At 38.6% G+C, this 21588-nt stretch overlaps 1 protein-coding gene across 12 annotated transcripts in view; it reads right to left on the bottom strand.

Annotated features, from left to right (window-relative positions):
* RBMS2 (RNA binding motif single stranded interacting protein 2) overlaps positions 1 to 19330 on the bottom strand; it is a 68521-nt gene extending 49191 nt beyond the window's left edge. For 4 of the 12 annotated variants that reach the window (XM_034412390.3, XM_087886894.1, XM_087886888.1 and 1 more), the window contains exon 1: positions 18200 to 18470. In XM_034412390.3, the coding sequence (XP_034268281.1) occupies positions 18200 to 18265 (66 nt within the window). In that variant the 5' untranslated portion in view covers positions 18266 to 18470. Of the gene's footprint in view, positions 1 to 18199; positions 18471 to 19029; positions 19117 to 19245 lie in introns of those variants that run through there. The other 8 variants (XM_034412391.3, XM_087886896.1, XM_087886892.1 and 5 more) reach the window with 4 other exon arrangements.
* Positions 19331 to 21588: the final 2258 nt, after the last annotated feature.

Raw genomic sequence — 21588 nt, 5'->3', positions numbered from 1 at the left:
TTATCACAAAACAGTACACATTCTGGAAAGGTTTAAAGAAAAATATTAATTTTCTAACCTCTCTTTCTGGCTCCTATTAAGATACCCTAACCAAGCTACATACTTTTGTCCCCTTGGCAATGGTTACAACTGCAATCATCTTAATTTACAAAACACTTGAAGGAAAAACAAGCAAACAAAAAGAGAGAAATTATAGCAATATCAGCAGCAATCATCTCTTGTTTTTTCCTAAATTTAAAATATACATGCCCAGTCCTTCAATTAAAATAAATACGAAAGAACAGGGCAGAAGATTGCTTGGTCTTCTTCCGTGCCAGTTGATAATTTAGCTGGAAACTCATCCTTTAAGAATTTTCTGCCAGGGAGAAGTAATGAAGAAATGTACCACTTCATCATGTTACGATGGAGAAATGCATTAAGTTCAGTGGCACTTTTGGCTGAGGGAAAAGGCAGAACATGAAGCAGTGATATTTAAACCAGAGAAAGTCTATGACAGGAGTGACAGTCACAAGCCAATATTCACAAGGATTTTACTATTCATTTCACCAGAACATTTATGACATGCTTTTCAGAGTTACAGCTTCCCCAAAGTGATGGATACATGCATGCATATATAAAAATGCGCACTCACTGAGGAAATTAAAGCTGAGATTGTTGAGAATGGAGTGCCTTTCTTGTGAAAGGCCCTTTGGAACAAAGACATTTGTAAAACTTTCTTAAAGGCCAGCTCCAAAAGCAACAGGAAATACATAATTCAGAGAGCATTTCTGAGAAAGCTTTGTTTCTCTAAAAAGCGAATACAGGAATTAAGTCCTATGTAACAGATCTGTGGACAAGCTCCATTTCTCCCACAGACTTATCATGTAGCTTTTGGCGAGACCACCTCTGGGTCTTAGAGGAATCTTTATCCAAGAAAATTATGCCATTATAGAGCCAATTTCAAATCTCGGCAACTGTCTGCTGCTTCTGACAGCCTGGTTACGGTCTTTTATGGCTCGCCTGTAATTTGTTTGAAAATTCCATTCTATTTGTTGGAAAATTCTAGAGGTAGCATTTTCTTTGCAAAATTCTGCAAATTTGGAGAGGCCCTAACCAGAAGTCTTCCTGTCCTCCTTTCCAGCCATGAGCCTTCTGTTTACCTTCCTCCATTGCAAAACTCCTTCACTTCACTTTTAAGGTTGACAGAGAGGGTTTGAAGTGAAGGAGTGGGCAACTAATGGCAACCTGAATGTTTCCTTTTTAAATCCAGGACTAGTGGTAGCCAAGGGGATGCGTGACACTCTACTGAATGAATGCTTTTACACTCTTAGGTTAGCTAGCTGGAGGGAACTTTGGCTAGCTCATGATTTTTCCATGTTTTCTGCATTTATATATATAAAAAAGATTTTTCCATGTTTTCTGCATTTTAAAGTTGACAAGAGCAAAGGCAATTGCTGGTCCATTTCAAACAAGAGACCAGGGAGTAGAAACTGAGTGAACTGGAAGTATTCTTAATTTGTTTTCACTGAAATGAACACTCGTCAGATAATTATTGCAAAGGCAAGCATGAAGATAGCTGTAGTAATGTTGCATAAATGACAGCATATTTCCTATGATTCCCTTAAAATTCTCAACATAAGGAAAAAATTGATAACTTGCAAATTAAATTGTTCTTCAGTCCTTTTATTTAAATCATGCAATGTGACCCAAATTTGAAAGATCCTTGCTTTGGCCATCTGTCATTTCGTTCAGACAAACTGATATTAGAAAAACCACTGTTAATTTGGATTTTATAAGCTGGTTTATTAGTATTAAAATGTAAGCAAGATGAATCTAAAAGTGCATTGTTCAGATGGGAAAACATATAACCCAACTGAAATGAAAGTATTTGTGTTTGGGTTATTTTTTTAAATATATTATGAATGAGATAAAACGCTAATAAATTCCACACACCCTCAAAAACAGTAGTATTTTGGGGATTTCTCAGCGAAGGAAAGATGATCCTTAAACAATGAACGTTAAACCATTTGCAAGCAGGATCTGTTCTGTAATGCAGACATGCATCCATCTGAACAAGTTATATTTTAATCATGTGCTCAACTCTGTTCACAGATGCAGAAAGTTTATAGCTGCATCTCTTTCGGGGTTTTCTAATAAGTGAGTAATATGTAGATATACATATTTGCATATGATGACCTAAAATCACTTCCTGTGCAATTGTAAAGTTCTATATTCTTGATAGCAGCAACTTTATTAGTTACGGGGAAACACATTTCTAGCTTCCACAACTACATTTTTAAAAAATAAGTACAGCTCACAAGAAAGATTACATTTCTTCCCCAAGAAATGCAAGCTCTCCTACCTTTATAACAATTCAAATGGGTCAGGTCGAGTGTGTGATTAGTCCAGGATCACCAGTGAAACTGAACAGTCTGAATGGCTGAATAGTCCTAGATACTTTCTAAAACTCATATGCCATTGATTCCCTTGGGATTTCCTCATTTTTTTCAGTCAACATACGTTTATGCCAACTTAAAAAAACATCATGAATCAGATCTCCCACACCAGGATGAAAGTTGCTTTGTTAAATCACTCCCCAAGATGACTGGGTGATGATTCATGCATCAGACGGACAATGACCCACGGACCCACACAACAGACTTCAATTGCTTTGGAGAAGGAGAAGAGAATCTGGTCAGCAGAGGAAACAGCCAATGACATCACAGGTTCTCACAAGATGCCTGTGTGGTGATGCTTTCAGGGTGTGGTGTGGAATGGCTGATACCATGACATTCTTGGCTTGTGGCTTCTTCTTCATGTCCCAGGCCTGAAGGCAATGTTTTAATGCAAAAGCCAACCTAAAAGCTTTCGCGGCAGGCTGAGTAAGACAGCAACCAAGAATGCTCACTCACTGATCCAAGCTGGGGACTAAACAATCCTAAAACAGTGGAGCAATCAGAGACACTCTGCTCTTTCTCCTCAGTTTTCAACAGCTCATTGCCAACCAGATCATGTGCGTCTGAATCTGCCTTTCTTCTGGTTAGAAAAGAAGTCTCTATATGCTTAAAGTCTCCCCACCACTACTAGCATAAAATGTGATCAGGTTTGTCTGGATCCAAGAATGGGAACCCATTGTAATTCTGGGACTCTGAGACATTCCAGCTTTGATCCACCTCTGGGTTACTGTGAAGCCTTTTGTTGCAGCTACATAAGTTGCTCTGAGGGGAAAAAGTGGGAAAATAAGTCTTGGATTCAGTAACTGAGAGATCTGCTTTTCCTTCATATTGATCTCTCCCATTGATCACCCCAATCACTCTTGAAGTTGGAAAATTTGTAGATGGTAAGACTTTACCATTCACCTCATGGTATCTCACTGGCGCTCTCTCATCTTGAGTAGTGAGTGGCGCAATGTTTTTTTTTCCTGAATTGTATAAACTAATTCATCTAGTAGTTGATTTATTTCATGAAAAAAACCACTGAATTAATCCTTAATAATTGCACTATATCCCACAAATCAGCCCTACCATAGCTACGGAGTAACTTGAAAATACCTATTCCTTTTTGATCAAAAAAAAATTTCAACATATCTCTCTGAAATTTGGCATGGGTGCTTCCATTGGGAATATAATTACATATTTTATGGACATTAAAAAAAACTTTAAAAAGCTGCACAGATTGTGTCTGTGTGTGTGTGTGTGTGTGTGTGTGTGTACGTGCACGCGTGCATATGCCTTCAAGTCAGTCTTGACTTCTAGTGACTGCCTAGACCTAGACAAATCTCTTTTTCCAAAACACAAATTTCAGGATTCAGTTCAGATTATGCCATGTATACAGCAATCTAAATTTAAGTAATGTCATTTCTGGAGCTCTGGATCAGAAGCGGGCGCTCTTATTCTGGATCTAATGAGTGCTGCTTTCCTATTCAGCAACCTTTATATCTGAACATCTGTTTAACAGATCTACAGCTTAATTGCAGGTATTACTCAATTTACCACAGTTTGTTTAGTGACCATTCAATGGCATGGAAAAAATTTGATTATGATCTTTTTTACATTTACAACTGTTGAGGCATTCCCAAGGTCACATGATCAAAAATTATTTGCTTGGCAACCAACTCATATTTATGACGGTTGCAGTGTCTCTGAATCATGTGATCACCTTTTGCTGATCACCTTCTGACCAGCAAAATCAATGGGGAAGCTGGATTCACTTAACAGCTGTGTTTAAGTTGAAGTTTTAAGTTTAATGCGATTTATATGCCACCCTATTTCCAATGGACTCAGGGCGGCTCACAACAATAAAATGCACAATTGCACATTAAAACAATATGAAATTAAAAGTCCAAATTAAAACAGTTTAAAATCAATTTAAAACTATTAAGAACCACCCCACCCCGCCCCCCCCGCCCCCCATCAGTCCAGGCTACGAAACAACCAGGTCTTCAAATCATGGCGGAACGAGAGGTCAGGGACCATCCGGAGCTCCAAAGGAAGTTGGTTCCAAAGGGTGGTGCACCCACAAGAAAGCTCTCTCCCTGGGGGTCGCCAGCCAACATTGTCTAGCCGACGGCACCCTGAGAAAGCCCTGTCTGTGGGAACGCATCGGGCGATTGGAGATTGTTGCTGGCTACAGGGGGTCCGACAAGTATCCTGGGCCTAGGCCATGTGTTACTAACTTAATAACTGCTGTGATTCAACAACTGTGGCAAGAAATAGGTTCAACATTCACTTAACAAATGTCTCAGCAACATAAATTAGGGCTCAATTATAGTCATATGTTAAGAACTACCTACATTTCATATCCGTGGTCTTGCATTTTGGAATCTTAAGCTACCTTTGTTCCCTTGTTCCATTTTTTTTAAATTGCATGGTATTTCTGTGGCCAAGACCGTATTTGCACAGACATTTTAAAAATAAGAAAATTATTCTTAAGCATTTAAAATTACAATTATACTTTTAATACTGCTTGGTTTCATTTGGTTCCCTTCAATGCATTCAATTTTAGGTTGTTAGACTATATTTATTTTTTAATCATGACGGTGTTAACAGGAGAGCTTAATCTCCAAAAATTAATAAACATTTCCCCTTTCCTAAACTTCCTGCCAAATCAATTTTCTCTGAGTGATTCCCGAGTTGATAAACCTCTGACAACTTTCCCTTTTCCATTGCCTTCTTGCCCCATTAAAGCTAGCTGTTGAATCTCTTCCCCCTTATTTCCTTTTTGTAGTCACCTAGAAAATCCCTGTCATTCCTGCACATCATCACCTGAATATGCTTTCTGATCTTATGTGTAATCCCAAACCTAACACTGCGCCTCTCACTGCTTTCTGCATTGGGACAGGACTCAGCTGCTGATTAGCAAGAGCTGCTTTTGTCTAAAACAAGTTCTGTACAGACCAAGACGTTTATTTCCTAAATGGGCAAATAACCATGAAGGTGCTTTGAAGTGTGCAGCAGCGCAGACATTCAGTTCCTTGAGGGCACATGCCCCATCACACAAAAGTTCTTTGTTCTTAGGGTAGACAAAGAAACATAATAGTGTGACAGAATCCTTACAACAAAGTAAGACCTGAACCATTAAAAGGCACGTGTATTGTGTGACCAGGGTTACGGTATCTATAATCCATGAATATATCTTATTCACCCATACAAAAATGTGGATACAAATACAGCAGGGATTTCTCCGAGGGTGGAAAAACCACACCTGCAGATGCCAAAGTATCTAAGACATTTACAAAAAGTTGGATTATGCAAAAACTCATTATTTGGAAAAGGATCATTCCAGAGAACCAGGATCTGGCTGTTCTCAGGAGGACTTCCGGAAACCTCTGGACTGGTCCTGGCAAGAGCCTTAGCATAGTCCAGAGAGGGAATGGAATGTTCTAGACTTCTCTGGAACATTATGTTTCTCAATTGATAAGTTTTACACATCCCCAGTAGATAGCAAATCACAGACACATCAGAATTAAATTTCAAAAAATTATAATGGCGAAAAATCTAATAAAATGCTGGAGTTCAAACTAAGAATCTCACAAAATGTCAGGCAAGAACACCAACATCTAATTAGATTTTAGATGAAAATATAAAAACCCTGGTTTTGATCTTTGCCCATAATTTGCTGCTCAACCCCTGAAAATACTCAATCCTTGAAAAGTTTTTCAAACTGTCTTAACTATAGTAAATTACTCTCACAAATTCTAATCTGGTAACCCAATAGTAGAGCATGCCTTTATTGAGGGAATGGAGTGAATTTTCCCTCCCACACCAGGGCTCTGCATACCCCAGATCTGCTCCTAAGGGCAAAGGAAGAATTGAGAAATCAGAAAGAAAGGTTCCTCACTGTGTCGTGCAAATTGTTTCAAATTCGAACATTTCAAGCGCAAATTAGTCTCTTTCAAGCTGCTCTCACACATACAGAGCTATTTCAAGCTTGGAATACTTCTGGAGTAGTAAGAATACTAGAATGGTGTCAGTAAACACAACTGTTTTGAACTCAAAGTGCCTGGAGCTCAAAACATTTAGAAATGGAAATATTTTTATATTCTGGTTCCACAATCCTTAAATGGATAGGTCATTTTGCAAATGAGGATTATCTGTAACTTTTATCACGGTTTTCTTCTTGCTCTCTGAGACCTAAAACAGCCAGAGAACTCCCAGCCAGAAGGAATTCTAATTCCCTTAATGCAGAAGGGGAGAAGACTGCTCAGCTCCTCTTGACATTCCCCAGAGCAGCAAGACTGTCTTTTGGTGCTAGCGGAAAATACAGAGAGACTTTCCTGAGATGGGGAAAAAAGAACTTGTGCCTCTTTCTCAGCCAACAGAATGAGTTCAGTTGGAGGAGAGGTGGCAAAATAAAGGTTCTTCTGAAGCAGCATCCCTCTTCCCCATCCCCAACTCATACCCTAGATAGTTTCTTCTTGGGAGTCTCTCAACCTACCTGGACTTTTTGAAAAAGAGAAAAAACATTTTCCTAATCCTAGGTGTTTCCTAGGACTAGGAAGAAATTTCTAGCTACCATTACTGCATACTCATTCCAGTGAGAAATATCTATAGAGATTCTCAATCATCCGAGTCATGGTTATCCCAAAAGTGCTTTTCCAAAAGGTGGAAAAGCACCTTTGGGGATTCCAATGAGAGGGCATTAGATTGGGAGGATACCTGCCATCTTCAGTTCTCCTATTTTTATTGGCTGCAATATCTTTCAGCACCATAGATAAAAGATTTGACCCTAACTGCCCAGCATCCCTCTTCTGAACTCTTCTCGGGTCTATATATAATAAATGATCAAGTATGGGCAAAAAGGATTTCATGCAGTTCTTTGTGCAATATAATATTTTCTGTAGCATTTTATATAGCTTTCTTTAAAAAGACAAAAAATGAAATCACCCATCCCTACTTTAGAATTACATTTAATGAGAAGCAGACTATTCAAACATGTCTTTTTTTTAAGGATTCCCAGAGAAATCTATGAGAAAAGTTATGATTTTTAAAAATTAATCTCTCTTATCAAGATCTCTCTAACACTGACTCTTTCTGGACACACATTGCCTCTGTTTAATATGTTTCATAACACTTCATGTTTGGACACATCATTTTATGGGCAAATGCATACCAACAAATACTAAGCCCTTTTCTTGAGTATAATCTAGTAAGAAAATCTTCCCAGGTTCATAAACTTTATTCTACAAATATTTATTTATTTAAAGCATTTTAATGAAATTGCTACACTTGATTTACAATAAGTTTCGACAGGTCTTCAAATTTACAGTCGTAAAAGAGATGATCCAGAAAAGAAAGAACTGGGAAGGAGAAGGGCAAAAAAGCAAATAGAGGCACTATGTCAAGATCTTAAGTCATTTGGATTCAAAAGAAGACAACTTGCAACTGAGGATTGGAAGAAGTTCTGGTCTAATAATGCAGATTCATTTAGATCCAATAAAGATAATATCCAGCAAACTGGATCCAACAAAGGAGTCCACACCTCATCCCACTTTCCAACAGCAGACACTTTGTGACAGCATCCTGCCCCACCCCACCTAGCATTCCTTCAGCTGTACCATCAGCCCTTCCCTCCTGGCTTTCAGATAATTGGCAAAAACCTGGGTGTTTCATCAACTTTCAGGGGTTGGGTTGTTGTGATTACCTCTCAGTTCAGTGGATTGGGCTCATTATATTTGTCAATGTATTCATGACTCCTTGCTTCATAGGAATACTATGTAATTGTTATGTACTGAGGAGTTGCACGCTGCTCAGAGTTGGTGGGTCAGCCTATGAGCTGTGACAACAAATTCCTAATGTTCCCACCAATCCCTCATTGTTACACTGCTATGTTAGCCTCTTGAGATAGTCCAGACAAGAAGCATAACCAGAAGTACTACTCTATCTTCACTGTAAAATTTACATTAAAATAATCTTCCAAGACTGAAAGTATTTCTTTCCTCATTTCCTTTTACTCTCCAGAAAACTAAGAAAGGTCCCTTCTCAAACATTTCTCACACCATCATCTCCTGGGGCTGAATTCTTTTACATCCTACCCACCATCTGCACTCTCCCTCCCAAGATCATTCCTACTTACCACACAAGGGATTCACTTAAAAAAAAAATCTCCCTCCCCTTTGGGATTATCCTTTCTCCTTCTTCTGAGAAATGATCACAGCCCAGATGGTGATAACCTACATACAATACCTGTATCAAGGATTTTTTTTTATTTATAATCTTTGCTTCCCTGAAGACCAAACTGCACAAACAAGACATGCTTCAGATTCTCCCTCTCTGAATGTTTGGGCTGGAAAACCGGCAATTGCTGTCCCACCCTTTGGAACAATCTCCATCAAGAGATCTGGCCCCCCAAAATTAGAAGAGTTGCAAAAACTGTTTTGTGATGTCATCCTTGAGTAATAGGTGATGGTTGGCTGTTATTGCTGATTTCTATTTTATTGGAAAATCTTTAATCTTTGATTTGTTTTACTTTGGATAGTTTCAGAGAATGTTTTGATGGCCTCATTTTTTGGAGAAGGAAAGAAGGAAGGAAGGAAGGAAGGAAGGAAGGAAGGAAGGAAGGAAGGAAGGAAGGAAGGAAATTATTATGCAAAATGAAATATACTACGAAATATTCATTACAACAAAATCAACCAGCCTTGGCTTGGATTACTGTTATAAACTTGCTTCCAGCAGGCTGGTGGGATCTATTTCTCCCACTGATGGGGTTAATAGACAAAAAAGCAAGAAAGATCTGGTAGGATCCAGGTACAGGCCCCCATTTCTTTGGAATTAATGAGCTCTTCTGGAAAATGAAACCATGGCAGCTGAGGGGAAGGCTGCCTAGATACGAAATGGTTGCTACAAGTGAGCATGTCTGGTCAACCCAACTCTGAATTACTAGAAGGCTGTTAATTATTGGAGCACTGCACACACACACACACACACACACACACACACACACACTGTTCTTTACCCCTGGGGCTGATCTTTGAGTTTCTTCCTCTGGGCCAATGGGTAAAGTTTTAAACAGCCGCCCATCCATTTTTCTTTTCTAAAGAAGCCTGTGAAGTCTATGTGGGGACCAAAAGTGTCATTAAATGATGATGATGCTAGAGGCTAAACAAGCACATAGAGTTAAATATGCACCCAGAGGTTCATCTATCTGACATTGGGTGGGTGTTGCTCCATTTCCCCAATATTTTGCACTTAATGCAAAAGCAATGTTGCAGATGTAGAAGTTAGGTAGACAAGTTCATTTCTAGCAACACTTAAGAAATTTGATTTTTGCATATCCATATTCAGAATGAACTAATTCGTACCTTGCAGATTCAGGTGCTAATTAGAAGTTGATAATACCTACTTAAATAGCCTACTTTGGAAGGATTAAAAAAGAAAGATGCCAGTTTAATACAGAATAATAGATAACATGAACACATATAGAGCTTGGAATAGTATGCGACATAATAGTAAAATCTTAGTTGGATGAGGAACTTAACTAAATTGGTAATCATAAATGTCTGTTTTTGTTTTCATTTTTTTCCCATTGCTAAATAAGTCAGTTGTCAAGTGAGTTTTGCCCCATTTTACAACCTTTTCATCACTGTTAAGTGAATCACGGTAATTGTACAATGAACCATGTGGTTGTTAAGTGAATCTGGCTTCCCCCATTGACTTTGCTTGCAGAAAACCAGCTGGGAAGTTTACAAATAATGATCACATAACACTGGACAGTGCAATTGTTAGTTGCTAAGCACCAAAAATTTTGATCACGTGAACTTTGGGATGTTGCAACTATCCTAAGTGTGAAAACGGTCATAAGGTACTTTTTTCAGTGCCATGGTAACTTTGAACAGTCACTAAATGAATGGTTCTAAATTGAGGACTACCTGCATTGTCTCAGGCTATGGTGGATTATAGGAAGAGCCATCCCTCCGAAACATATGGATGAACAACATAGGATTGTTTCAACCAGCAAGTCCTCAAGTACAAAATTCCCATACAACTCAAAAGTCATGTACTTAAGCCCTACCCGTTATTTTTAGCAGCTGTGCTCAGTCCAAAGGATAAAACATGAAGTAACTTTCCAAAATTCCTGGGTTAAGGAAAAATTATTTTCATAATGAAAAAGAAATGAAGCATTGGGATTTCCCCTTTGGATAACAAAAAAAAAAACAAAAACGTTGGGATGATACCATCAAATACTATTTCAGCAATTATGACTACCTTCCTGGGATTGTTTGGAAGACATCATGAAATAATATTGTTTTCTTGAAGGAAAGGCAGGTCATCAATCTGACAACTAATGTAAACAAACTCACATGTAAACATAGTTGTGTAATAACCTGTATAATTATATTAATTATGGTATATTTAATATAATAACAAAATAACTTATATAATAAAAAATTTGTACAAGAACCTGTTTGGTGTAACATTTAAGATGCTGGTCTAGAAATTAGGAGGCTGTGAGTTCTAGTCCTGCCTTAGGTATGGGAACCAGCTGGGTGTTCTTGGGCCAGTCAATTTCTCTCACCCCAAATCACAGGATTGTTGTTGTGGGGAAAACAGGAGTATTAAGGTATGCTTGCTACCTGGTGTGGACCATATATAAAAACGGGATAAAATAATAATATCCTGACCTCCCTGAGAATTAATGAATATATGAATTAAATAGTATGTTTTCCAATCATACAGACAACTCACTGAATCAGTTAGGATAAACAACAACAACAACAAAAATTGAGCTCTCACAGAAAAAAATGGAAATACATTTCACAAAGCGACTTAAAAGCCTGGAAACTCTTTAGGCAGAATGAAAGTTGATTTCTCCAAAAGGAAACGATCAGCTGGCCTTAGGGAAGGGTCCAGTCTTTCCATGGAAATGAGAGGATTGCTATGATTTGAGTCCAAACAAAGGTTCCTTTCCCCATCTCTAAGCTTCCAAGAGGAAAAGCAGGATACCAAAAGCAATCCATTCAAAGCTCCGTAAGAGTAACCATTTGTTGCATCTTAATTACCTCTGATCGGAGACATCAGAGAAAATAACCATTTGGAAGGCAGTGGGTGTGAATAAATAAAGCCAAAAACAACCAAGACTTTCCAAGAATGAATATATCCCGAGAGAGGCATCAGTTCACATAGATTTCTTTTGCGGGCCTATGCTCAAGCAATCTTCTCAAACAACGAATAAAACTGAGGAACCTATTTCCATTGTCATTAAATGTACACTCTTTGAACAGTAACCCTTCTTTAACTTTTGGAAAAGGCTATTTGAAAAGAAAAGAAATGCCCAATCACTGGGCACAACAATACCCAAAGCCCAGAGACATTGGCCAAGTCTTCAGAGAATCAAAATGGGTTTTGAATTTATGCAAAAAATACCTTTAAAAAATAACTTTAAAAAAAAAGTAATGTCCAGTGTACCTGTGGAAATAGTCATGATTGAAGCAGATGATCATAGATGTTCTGCATACCCACATACTTCAAAATGCGGAAAATGTTTGACACTGAACTTTGTTACAGCAAGAAAAAAAGCAGCTATATGCACAAAAAGCTGGGCTGTGAGAAATGGCAGAATATATAACAATCTTATGTCATATAATATACATTTAAAGAACCACCGAATAGAAGAAATGTAAACTGTAAACATTCAGCATTACTAACTCAAACTGAAGAAAATTTGACTATGGAAGCTACCCATTAGTTATCACTCATAAAGCTGACAACTCCATCACCACTCCATGTTTATATAAACCATTAGAACATACAAAGTGCTTTACCGCTTTATTTCCTAAAATCTCTCAGGGAGAATAAATTGGGAGATACTAATATTCCTGTTAGTTTATTCCTGCAATTTTGCTTTTCTGCAACTATAAGAAAGTAGGATTAAAACATGGGCTCCATATAATCATTTCTTAAAATGCTGTTCTATCTAGCAAAGACATATTCTGTATAAAGACCTTCTTATATGTATTTAAGCAAACAGTGCAACTTTAATTAATACATTAGTTTTCTGACTTCCAGTAAATTTAAGAAAAAAAAATAGTGATACACTAGCTTCTTTTAATTGCTCTGTCAGTTTTGACCTGCAAGAAAACGGAAGTTGTATTACCCCTTTATTCAGATTACTTTTTTCATTTCTTGTCAGAATAGGATTTCTGTATTCTAAAATTAACTAAATTAAACAATAATTAAATATTTCTCCATTGAATGTTGGTAATTTAACAGAGGCTATTCAAGGGGCAATACAGTAGTGGATTCATCATTAATCTTTCACCCCTATCCATCTGAATTGATCAAATGGGCTGAAAATAGAGAATGTTTTAATTAAAGATACAAGAGGCTTAGAAAATTTAATACTCTTTTGTCCATACAAACTAGGTAGGAATGGGCTGTGATTGTACTTCATTTTACTTTTTAAAATGCCACAAATATAATAACAAAGTGAAAGAAAAGGGATAACATAAGAAATCTTAAAATGAAATAAAATGAAAGTTGCTAGGATGTACCATAAAAAGTAAACGAACAAAAAGATAACGATTTCAGAGAAGAGACTATTGAGGAAAATGCCTAATTCAGTTCTTCCAAATCTGTTGCCAAGCTGTCTGGGAATAATACTAGTTTTAATCAATAGATCTAAAAAATGAAAAGTTAAAGAAATGACACCTAGTTAAGTGTCAGACAGGGTTGGGATTCTAACCTCAATGTTTTACAATACTTACTAAACATGCACCCCATCCACTCCTCTAAATTTAATATAGATGCTTTACAATGCCCGTTTATTATAAATTAAAGAAAGCAGTTACAGTAGAACCTCTGGTCACGACCATAATTCGTTCCATAACTTTGGTCGCAAACCGATTTGGGCATGATCTGAACCTAATTTTGGAAGTTTGGCGCTTACAAAAAAAAAATGGTGCGGACGGGGAAATTGGCTGGGGAAAAAAAAGGTGAATTTTTTGGTCGGAACCCAATTTGGTCGTTGTCAGAAGTGTTCGTGACCAGAGGTTCTATTGTACGTGAAGAATGCATCTGTAAGATGAAGAAATAAATGCAATGCAATGCTTGGGGAAAGAAGGGAAAGTGACCAGACCAGTTCACGAACAAATGAAAGGCAAGGCTTGAAAACTGATTAATATTCAACATGCAAAACATATACAGTGCACATTCCTACTCAGCCATGATGTTCATGAACATCACTATCCTTCAATCTAGTTTCCCCAGTAGTACTGGTAGTGGTACTTTTGTCTGATAGCAAACAAAATTTCTATATCTAAGCATAGTAGAAGCACATAGCAATTAAGCGAGCACACAAAAATAAGTGCATGAATTTAACAATTATCTAACCCCAGCATTATCATAACGTATTGTAGCCAAAAAGAATCATTATCTAAGTTTCTGAAAATAAGCTGAACAAAAGATACATTTAAGGGCCTTTTAAAAGTCGACTCAATTGGATGCCATACAGTGCGGTACCTCATTTGAGGGAAGTCAATTTCAAAAAAAGAGTCCAGAGAATAAAATCTCAAAAATATCACATGGATGTTCCAACAAGTGGGTAAACAGGATGTTGTAGGAAAATGTGAAAGGACAGAGTTGGTTCTACAAAAGAAATGCTATCAGCTTAATAATGGGACAGAGAAGATCCACTTGTTTTGGGTTTTAAGAGCTGAAGAAGTTATACTTTATTGATTTAACTTTATTAAAGCCCTGAAGTCCTCTCACAAGCAGATGGTATAAAAAGACATACCTCAATAATAATTAAATTATGAAACAAGAATCTTGAGTATAGATTTTATCTCAGAGTTCGTTCATATATCCAGAATAGGTAATTTTGCTCCTGTGATTAGATAACCTCATGCATTTATTTCAACCATACTAGATTGGTATCTACCACTAGATACTAACTAATCCATTGTTTTCTTACAGGTATATACTTGGACAAAGAAGCTAACAACAAGCATCTATGTCTTTTAGATCTGATAAGGATATTCATATATGAAAACCAACCAGTCAACCAACATTTATAAAATTTTATTTAAATTTTTTTAATTTTAAACCCCCTTTTCTAGGCCCAAATTGCTTGAGAAATCCAGTCAGGTGAATCTGTACCTTGCACTAAAGGCATTGTGTAGTTCGTGTGGTTTTAAAATTATGACGGAAAAGATTATTTAACAGCTCACAATTAAGTCATGGTTATTAAGAACATGGTCAAGACTCAGATGGATGCTCAAGTTGTGACTCCTGTTGATGCTAACACCAGACACAGCAGATCCATGGTAAAGCAAACTGAATGTATAATTTCCACAACAGAGTAATGAGAGAAACATGTCCACCAAGTTCATTATTAATCCGATTTCACAAAAGGCCAGTGCCATTGATATGCAGGTTGAGATCTCCTCCTCTGCATACAATGGCATTCTTTCTGTTACTTGCATTCAGGTAAACAATGAAAATGAATGAACCTGTATTTAAAATAGCTTCTCATAATCTAAGAGCCATAATTTTGTATTATTCCAAATCAAGGAAGATTCTTCAATTAACATACACCTTAAGAGTAATATTGTTCACACAAATGGGGTCGTGAATTCAGAACAGAAAGAACCTCAATATGAGACCTGATTCAGAGAATCACAGGATGAAACCCAGACCTTTCTTAAAATCAGTTTTTGTGCCTAAGCCAGCACACACCCATTGGCTACCATTACAATCCTAAACATGCTTCCCACCCCCTCTTTCTCCCTCAATTAGGACAAGAACGGATTTAATTCCAATTTAACTCAATGTAAATTCAAAACAGTTAATGGGATTACTCCCCAGGTACTTGATAATTTCCACTTCTGTAACAAATTACAACTGCAATTTGGTCACAAATTTTGCAAGGGCTCTGGGGATTGCACCTAAAGCTTCTGCTGGCTACAACTGGCTCTGAAGTCCAACAGAGATCCGTTGATTTTAATGAAATTTATTTCTAAGGAGCACCTTTGTGATGGGAAAGTTGAAGTTTTTCAGCTGAAGTAAAATCTGTATATTGTACTTCAGTGGAGCCAAAGGTACAGCCAAGGAACTGTCTATCAATAGCCCACCAGCCTTCCATATTGACGCTGCCAGAGCATGACATGTGGCCTTTTTTTTCTTTTTTTTTAAGTAATTTGGAGAGGAAAGGGGAAGGGGCAAAATTGGTGCTTCAAGTTTTGCAGAGACCTTTTCAGACTCACAAGATCTTCAGGGGATTTCGGCCCAGCCCCTTTGGAGTGCTGCACTTGACATGCCAGGCAAGCCTGCAACTCTCCAGCCCACAGATGGTGCACTCCTGTTGTAGATCCAAATCACCACCATGCACAAATACCATCAGACTCATTTCTAGACATGTATCTGTATACCTATATTGTGACACTTCGCCTGATCAAATTCTATTTATGTACAGATACGCACACCCATATCTTTGCTGTCATACAAATTCAATATTGTAAATATCTAAATGGGATTGCACACCTATATCACAGTTACACCTGTTCATTAGTGCACAGAAAGATGCATTTCCTCCATACTTACTGTTGGTAATTGCTAGAAAATAGGCACTTATACATGCACCAATTCCATAAAACCAAATTTTAGCCCAAATAAATTCGATTACAAACACTCTAGAAATACAGCAATATAATGAAGACATTTTTAAAATCACATATGCAACTTACACATATAATTTGGATTCACGTGGTGGGAAAAGTGAGACATGTACATCCTTATACACAAACCTGCAGAAGTAACTGCAACTTTACTTCAAATCTAAAAGATGCCTGCTGGTTTTGTCCTTAAGTGGGCTTTTAGGACATGCGAATGTGCATATTCATAAACAGCATATGACATACAAAAATCTTCTCTTGAGCTTTTCAGGCCCACATCTCTCTTCCACCATCCTATAAGTTCAGCCTGCCTACTTGTATATATTTCCATCATCCAATAAATAAATCAGAATGAGAAATTTTAAAAAATGTGACCCAGGTTCAAAGACAGGCTGCCCAGGGAGGATAAAAAAGCTAGAAATCCTTCTGCTGCTATCCATGCCCACCCCAAATATGGACAAACACAATTAATAATCCAAATTTAGCCTGCCTCCTACTTGTCAGGTTCCTGCCCATCCTCTTTATTACAGTGGCTTTAATGTGCCCATTCATTGATTGTAAAAACCGTCAGCTCCTGCTTTTGACTATGGAGAGGACACGAAGGAATTTAAAAAAAAAAAAAAAAAGCAGAAAGTCCCTCCCCCCTCCGACCCACCCCCTCCCCATCCACCCCCGTTTCTTTTAAATTCACAACATAGGCATACAAGGTCATTCAGTGAATCAACAATAGAGATAAGCTCTTCAAAATGCTGGAAGTCTTGATTCTCAATTCCTGCCTTTGCACCCCACCTTCCCAACCCCGGCGGAGAGATAAGTTAGGAGCCTCAACGCCCTATACCCACACTAAACCACACTTCTTGCCACAGGGGAAACTAATCCACGCCCCAATCTTCAAGCCAAGCAACCAACCAACCAACCAACCAGGCTAGCCAACCTGCATTTTCCCTTAGCTGACAAGGCCTTTCAGGTTTCCAGCGATAGCCTTGGTTGTGGGTGGGGGTAGTCACACAACTCCCACCCCCCCCCACCCACCCCCAGGCCAACACATTTGCTACAACTCCCTTACAGCTTCCTACAAGCGGGAGGTTCCATCTTCTTAGGCACACATACTCCTGTCTCCGTTCCCGAGACATTTTGGGGCGGGGGGGGGACGGACGGACAGAAAGGGGGGGGGAGAGAAGAGGAGCCTTGTTTATGGCACAGGCTGCCTGAGAACACATGGATGCCATAGAAACCACATCCTGGAACCCCACCCTCGAGAACACCCAGTGAGGGGTGGGCTCAGAAGTCTTGTCTCACCCTGGAAAGCATCAGGAGAGGGTTAAAAACCAGGCCCTTTGGCGTGATTCTGACTTGAAGCCCACGTCTTTAAAAAATAAAAAAAAAAGGGAAAAAAAAATCTCTCTCTCTCTCTCTCTACTGCGACTTCTTTCCAGAAACAAGAGAGACCACCCCCAGTCTCTTGGGGATCCCATCGCCTCCTTCGCTTCCCCACGGCAAAGTCCTTGAATCCAGGGGTGCTGGGAAGAACGTAGAGACTATCGATGTCCGTGGAAAGTCAGCAAGTGTGCTGTGAAATGGGATTTTCGCTGCCTGGGTTTCAACGTCTCCCCGGCTCTTCTGCTTCATTTCCCTCCCCCACCTTTTTTTTTTTTTTTTTTTGGTGAATTTAATTTTTTTTTTTTAAATATATATATATATATATATATATATATATTCCGGACTGAAAACTCGCCCTTGGGAACACTCCGGCCTGAGCAAGAGGGCTCGCCGAATATGGGGGGGGGGGGGGGGACGACACAAGGGGCTGGTTTCCACCAAGGGAACGGAGCTAAGATCAGCCAACCCCCGAGATTTGTTTCCCCTTTTGAGAAGGCAACCTTCTTAGTCTCCCCAAAACTGGAAAGACCCAATTTCCTTCATCGCTGCCACCACCCCCTCCCCCTGCGGTACCAGGATTTTCGGAAGAGTGGGGGAAAAAAAAAAAACCTTCGCAGCCCCCCCCCCCTTTTTTTTTAACCTATCCTCCCTGTTTAAGCCAAGGACGTTTCCAAGATCTTGGGAAATAGGAAGCGGGGGTTGAGGGGGGGGGCACGGGGTGGACGGCTTCCTTACCTTCTTGTTGCTCTTGTTGTAGCCAAAAGTGGCAATTCCTGCACGAGGAGGCACAGAAAGCAGCATTTTCGCTTAAATGTTAGAGAGCTTGGAAAGGGAGGGGAGGGGGGAAGAGAAAGAGAGACACACACACACTCACACAGAAAGAGAGAGAGAGAAAAAAAAGAGAGAGAGAGAGAGAGAGGGAGAGAGAGAGAGAGACAGGGCTTCTGGCTTACGTCACCAAAGCAAGCCAGCTTGGAATCTAGGACTAGGGTGCCTGCGTTCCGCCAGGTCCTAGTGCCTGCGCTTAGACAAGAGAGGTTCCTTTTCAAAAAAAAAAAAAAAAAAAAACTGGAAATTTTGGAAAACTAAGTGCAGAAGTTAAACCATACGTGCCAAGAAGCATTCCTGTCACTGACTCTGGCCTCTGGCTGCACTGAAAAATAGAAATGTCATGTGGCTAAGCTATTCATCAGGTGTCCAACAAACCCTGGCAATGCCCTCTTTTTTTCACCACACACGATGCTATATGCCAATAATTGCCCAAACCATGTTACATGATTAATGAACACCCTGCACAAATCCAAACTAAAACCTTACTTAGGAGTGTTGCAGGAGAATATGCCTTTATTCCGGATTTCTTGGGATAATCAGTTTCCAATAACCCATGTGTCTTTTGGACCATGCCTTTCTTTCCTGGATAAAACTGGATTCCTATGGGTCATTTCTACAATTGAGAGTAAGTAGAATCTCACAGCATTTTACTGATGAAAGCCATCATACGTTTTTTCCAAATTCTAGAACAGGTTTTCTTTTCCTAACTCGGGAAAAAATCGAAAGAAGTTTACCCTTAAACAACCAAGGTTCAGATTCAGAGGAGAGAGACTGTTCTTTGTTGACTGTAGACAATGCATTGCTCTGGAGGCAGCTTCAGTCTGAAACAAAAGCAAGTTTTTCATTATGGGGATAGCTTTCCCTGATGGCCAATAATTCTCCTGTCCCAATATGCGAAATAATTAAATGCTCTGCTACATTCATTGATAAGTTTCAAATGAATTACTCACCCTCTTGTGGAGATGAGGATGGCTCCACAGGGGCAAGGTAAGATCATGTCATCATGCAGAAATGCAACTTCCTCTCAGCTCAATTGACTTTAAAACAAATCAGGTAGTTGTCTTTCATGCTATTGAACTGTGTTCCACCATTGTGTCCAGGTAGTCCTCGACTTATAACAGATCATTTAGTGATGGTTTGAAGTTACAACGGCACTGAAAAAAGGGTCTTATGATCATTTTTCACACTTATGACCATTGCCCCATGGTCATGTGATTTATATTCAGATGCTTGACAACTAGTCTAGTGATTAAGGCATCAGGCTAGAAAATGGGAGACCGTGAGTTCAAGTCCCACCTTAGCCATGAAAACCAGCTGGATGACTTTGGGACAGTTACTCTCTCAGCCCCACACACCTCATAGGGTTGTTGTGGGGAAAATAGGAAGAGGAAGGTGTGCTATTTGAATTATTTGTAAAAATAATAAAGGTGGGATACAATAAATAAATAAAATATAATAGACAAAAATAAATATGGCAGGATAGTAAAACAATGCAGTTTCTCCTATCTGCAAATATTCCAAAGAGAATAAGTGGTACCCCACACATACACACACCCCTACACTTCTGTTTTAAGGAACTCAGAGGATTTAGCAAGTCAGGACAAATAAAGAAAAGGTATAAAAGGTCCATTACGGTGTTTCTATAACATTAAGAGTGCAAAATTTCCCAGGAGTTTCTTTGTCCTGCACTAGGGAAAAATACCTTCTCTTAAAACCAAGCAACTTGTAGCTGTTTTAACTGGAGCCTGTCTTTTGCACGTTTAAGGAGTTTTAAATGTCCATTCAACTATTTCATATACAAACAGACATGGCTCACATCAGTATACTTTTGCTGGGAAAGTACATTTCCCTTCTTTCCTTGGTATGTGTTGTGGCCCATCAGCGGTACTGACGGTAACTGTTGCAACCGAGTACTCAGAACCAGCAGAGACAATGGTGGCAGGCAATTGCTATTAAATAAGTCCTGAAGTTTTGAGCTGCCTTCAAGGATCTCTTAGCAGTTTTTGATACTCCTGGACTGGCCATTAATCTTGGTCTTGGGAAACACAGTGATATGATGCTTTCAGCTCTGCCTGGAGGAATGGCTTCTAAAAGTAGAACTGTGTTAAAGGGTCTTATATGACACCACAGTAGTCTGTTCTATTCTGCTTCAACTTTTATTATCTGCATGAAATCACTAAAAGCTTTGGACCGACATTCACCACTTTCCGTTTTCTGTTGTGCAACTTTTGAGCCGGTCTCTGGAGCTGCTTCACAAGCTAAGACTTAACTCAGGCAAGTGGAAAATACTGTGGGTAAGAAGCCCAACACTTCAAGGATGGTGGCTTACAATTACCTTGATAAGTTCCCTGGAGTATCGGAAATCTATGTGGCCTGCAATAATTCATAATTCTTACCAGTTTAAGCTGCATATTGAGGTAACATATGGCCAGAATAAATTTTATTTCAGTTTTTAATGTTCTATTGCAATCATCTCCAGACTTAATCCTGACCAGTATATAGACTACAATCCCAGCCTATTGCTGGCTAAAGTATTCTAGAAACTGGTCCATATTTCTGTAAAGCTTCCTTTTAAAGATAGCTCAGAAAACTGGTATTGATACTGGTAGGTGCAAAGCAACTGAGCATGCATATTATTCACTGGTGGCAGTGATTATACTAATGTTTCCAATGTACAGGCATTGGACTTTAAAGTCCCAAAAAATTTATGTCCACTTGATGAATTTCAGTAGCACAGATTCTAAAGCACAGACTCAGCCTGGCAAAAAGATTAGTTGATGGACATGAGGAATAGGGCCTTCTTGAGAATAGCCCTTCTGTTCAATTTGATTCCAATTGATACTTATCAGGCTCAATCATTGCAGTTTTTTCAATGGGTCAGTCTTGTATGTTCTGATTATACTGATAGCTTAATTTCACAGTTTTAAAAGTTATCATTATCTAGTTCATATATTTCTATCACCTTGGAAAAAATCAAAGTGATTTTCAAAACGTTTTTATTCCATCAAGCTGGCCTGGCCTAAATCTTCTCCTTTTTAAAATTTTTAAATTTTAAATTTAATTTTAAACACGAATTTTAATTTGTCTAATTATGGGATATTTTTAAAATTTAGCCAAACTGTTTAATCTGTTTTAACCTATTTTAAATTTTGTATTTTCTGTGTTTTATCTTTTGGCTGTTCACCGCCCTGAGTCCTTCGGGAGAAGGGCGGTATAGAAATCTAATAAAATAAAATAAATAAAATAAATTTGGAAAACTTCCACTGAAATAACTAATCTATTTATTCACCTAC

This window comes from Pantherophis guttatus, chromosome 2, assembly GCF_059756535.1.
Source record: "Pantherophis guttatus breed Tessera chromosome 2, ASM5975653v1, whole genome shotgun sequence".
Classification (NCBI taxonomy): Eukaryota; Metazoa; Chordata; class Lepidosauria; order Squamata; family Colubridae; genus Pantherophis; species Pantherophis guttatus.
The sequence above is the reverse complement of the archived record's forward strand: the minus strand, read 5'-3'. Positions and strand labels throughout refer to the sequence as shown.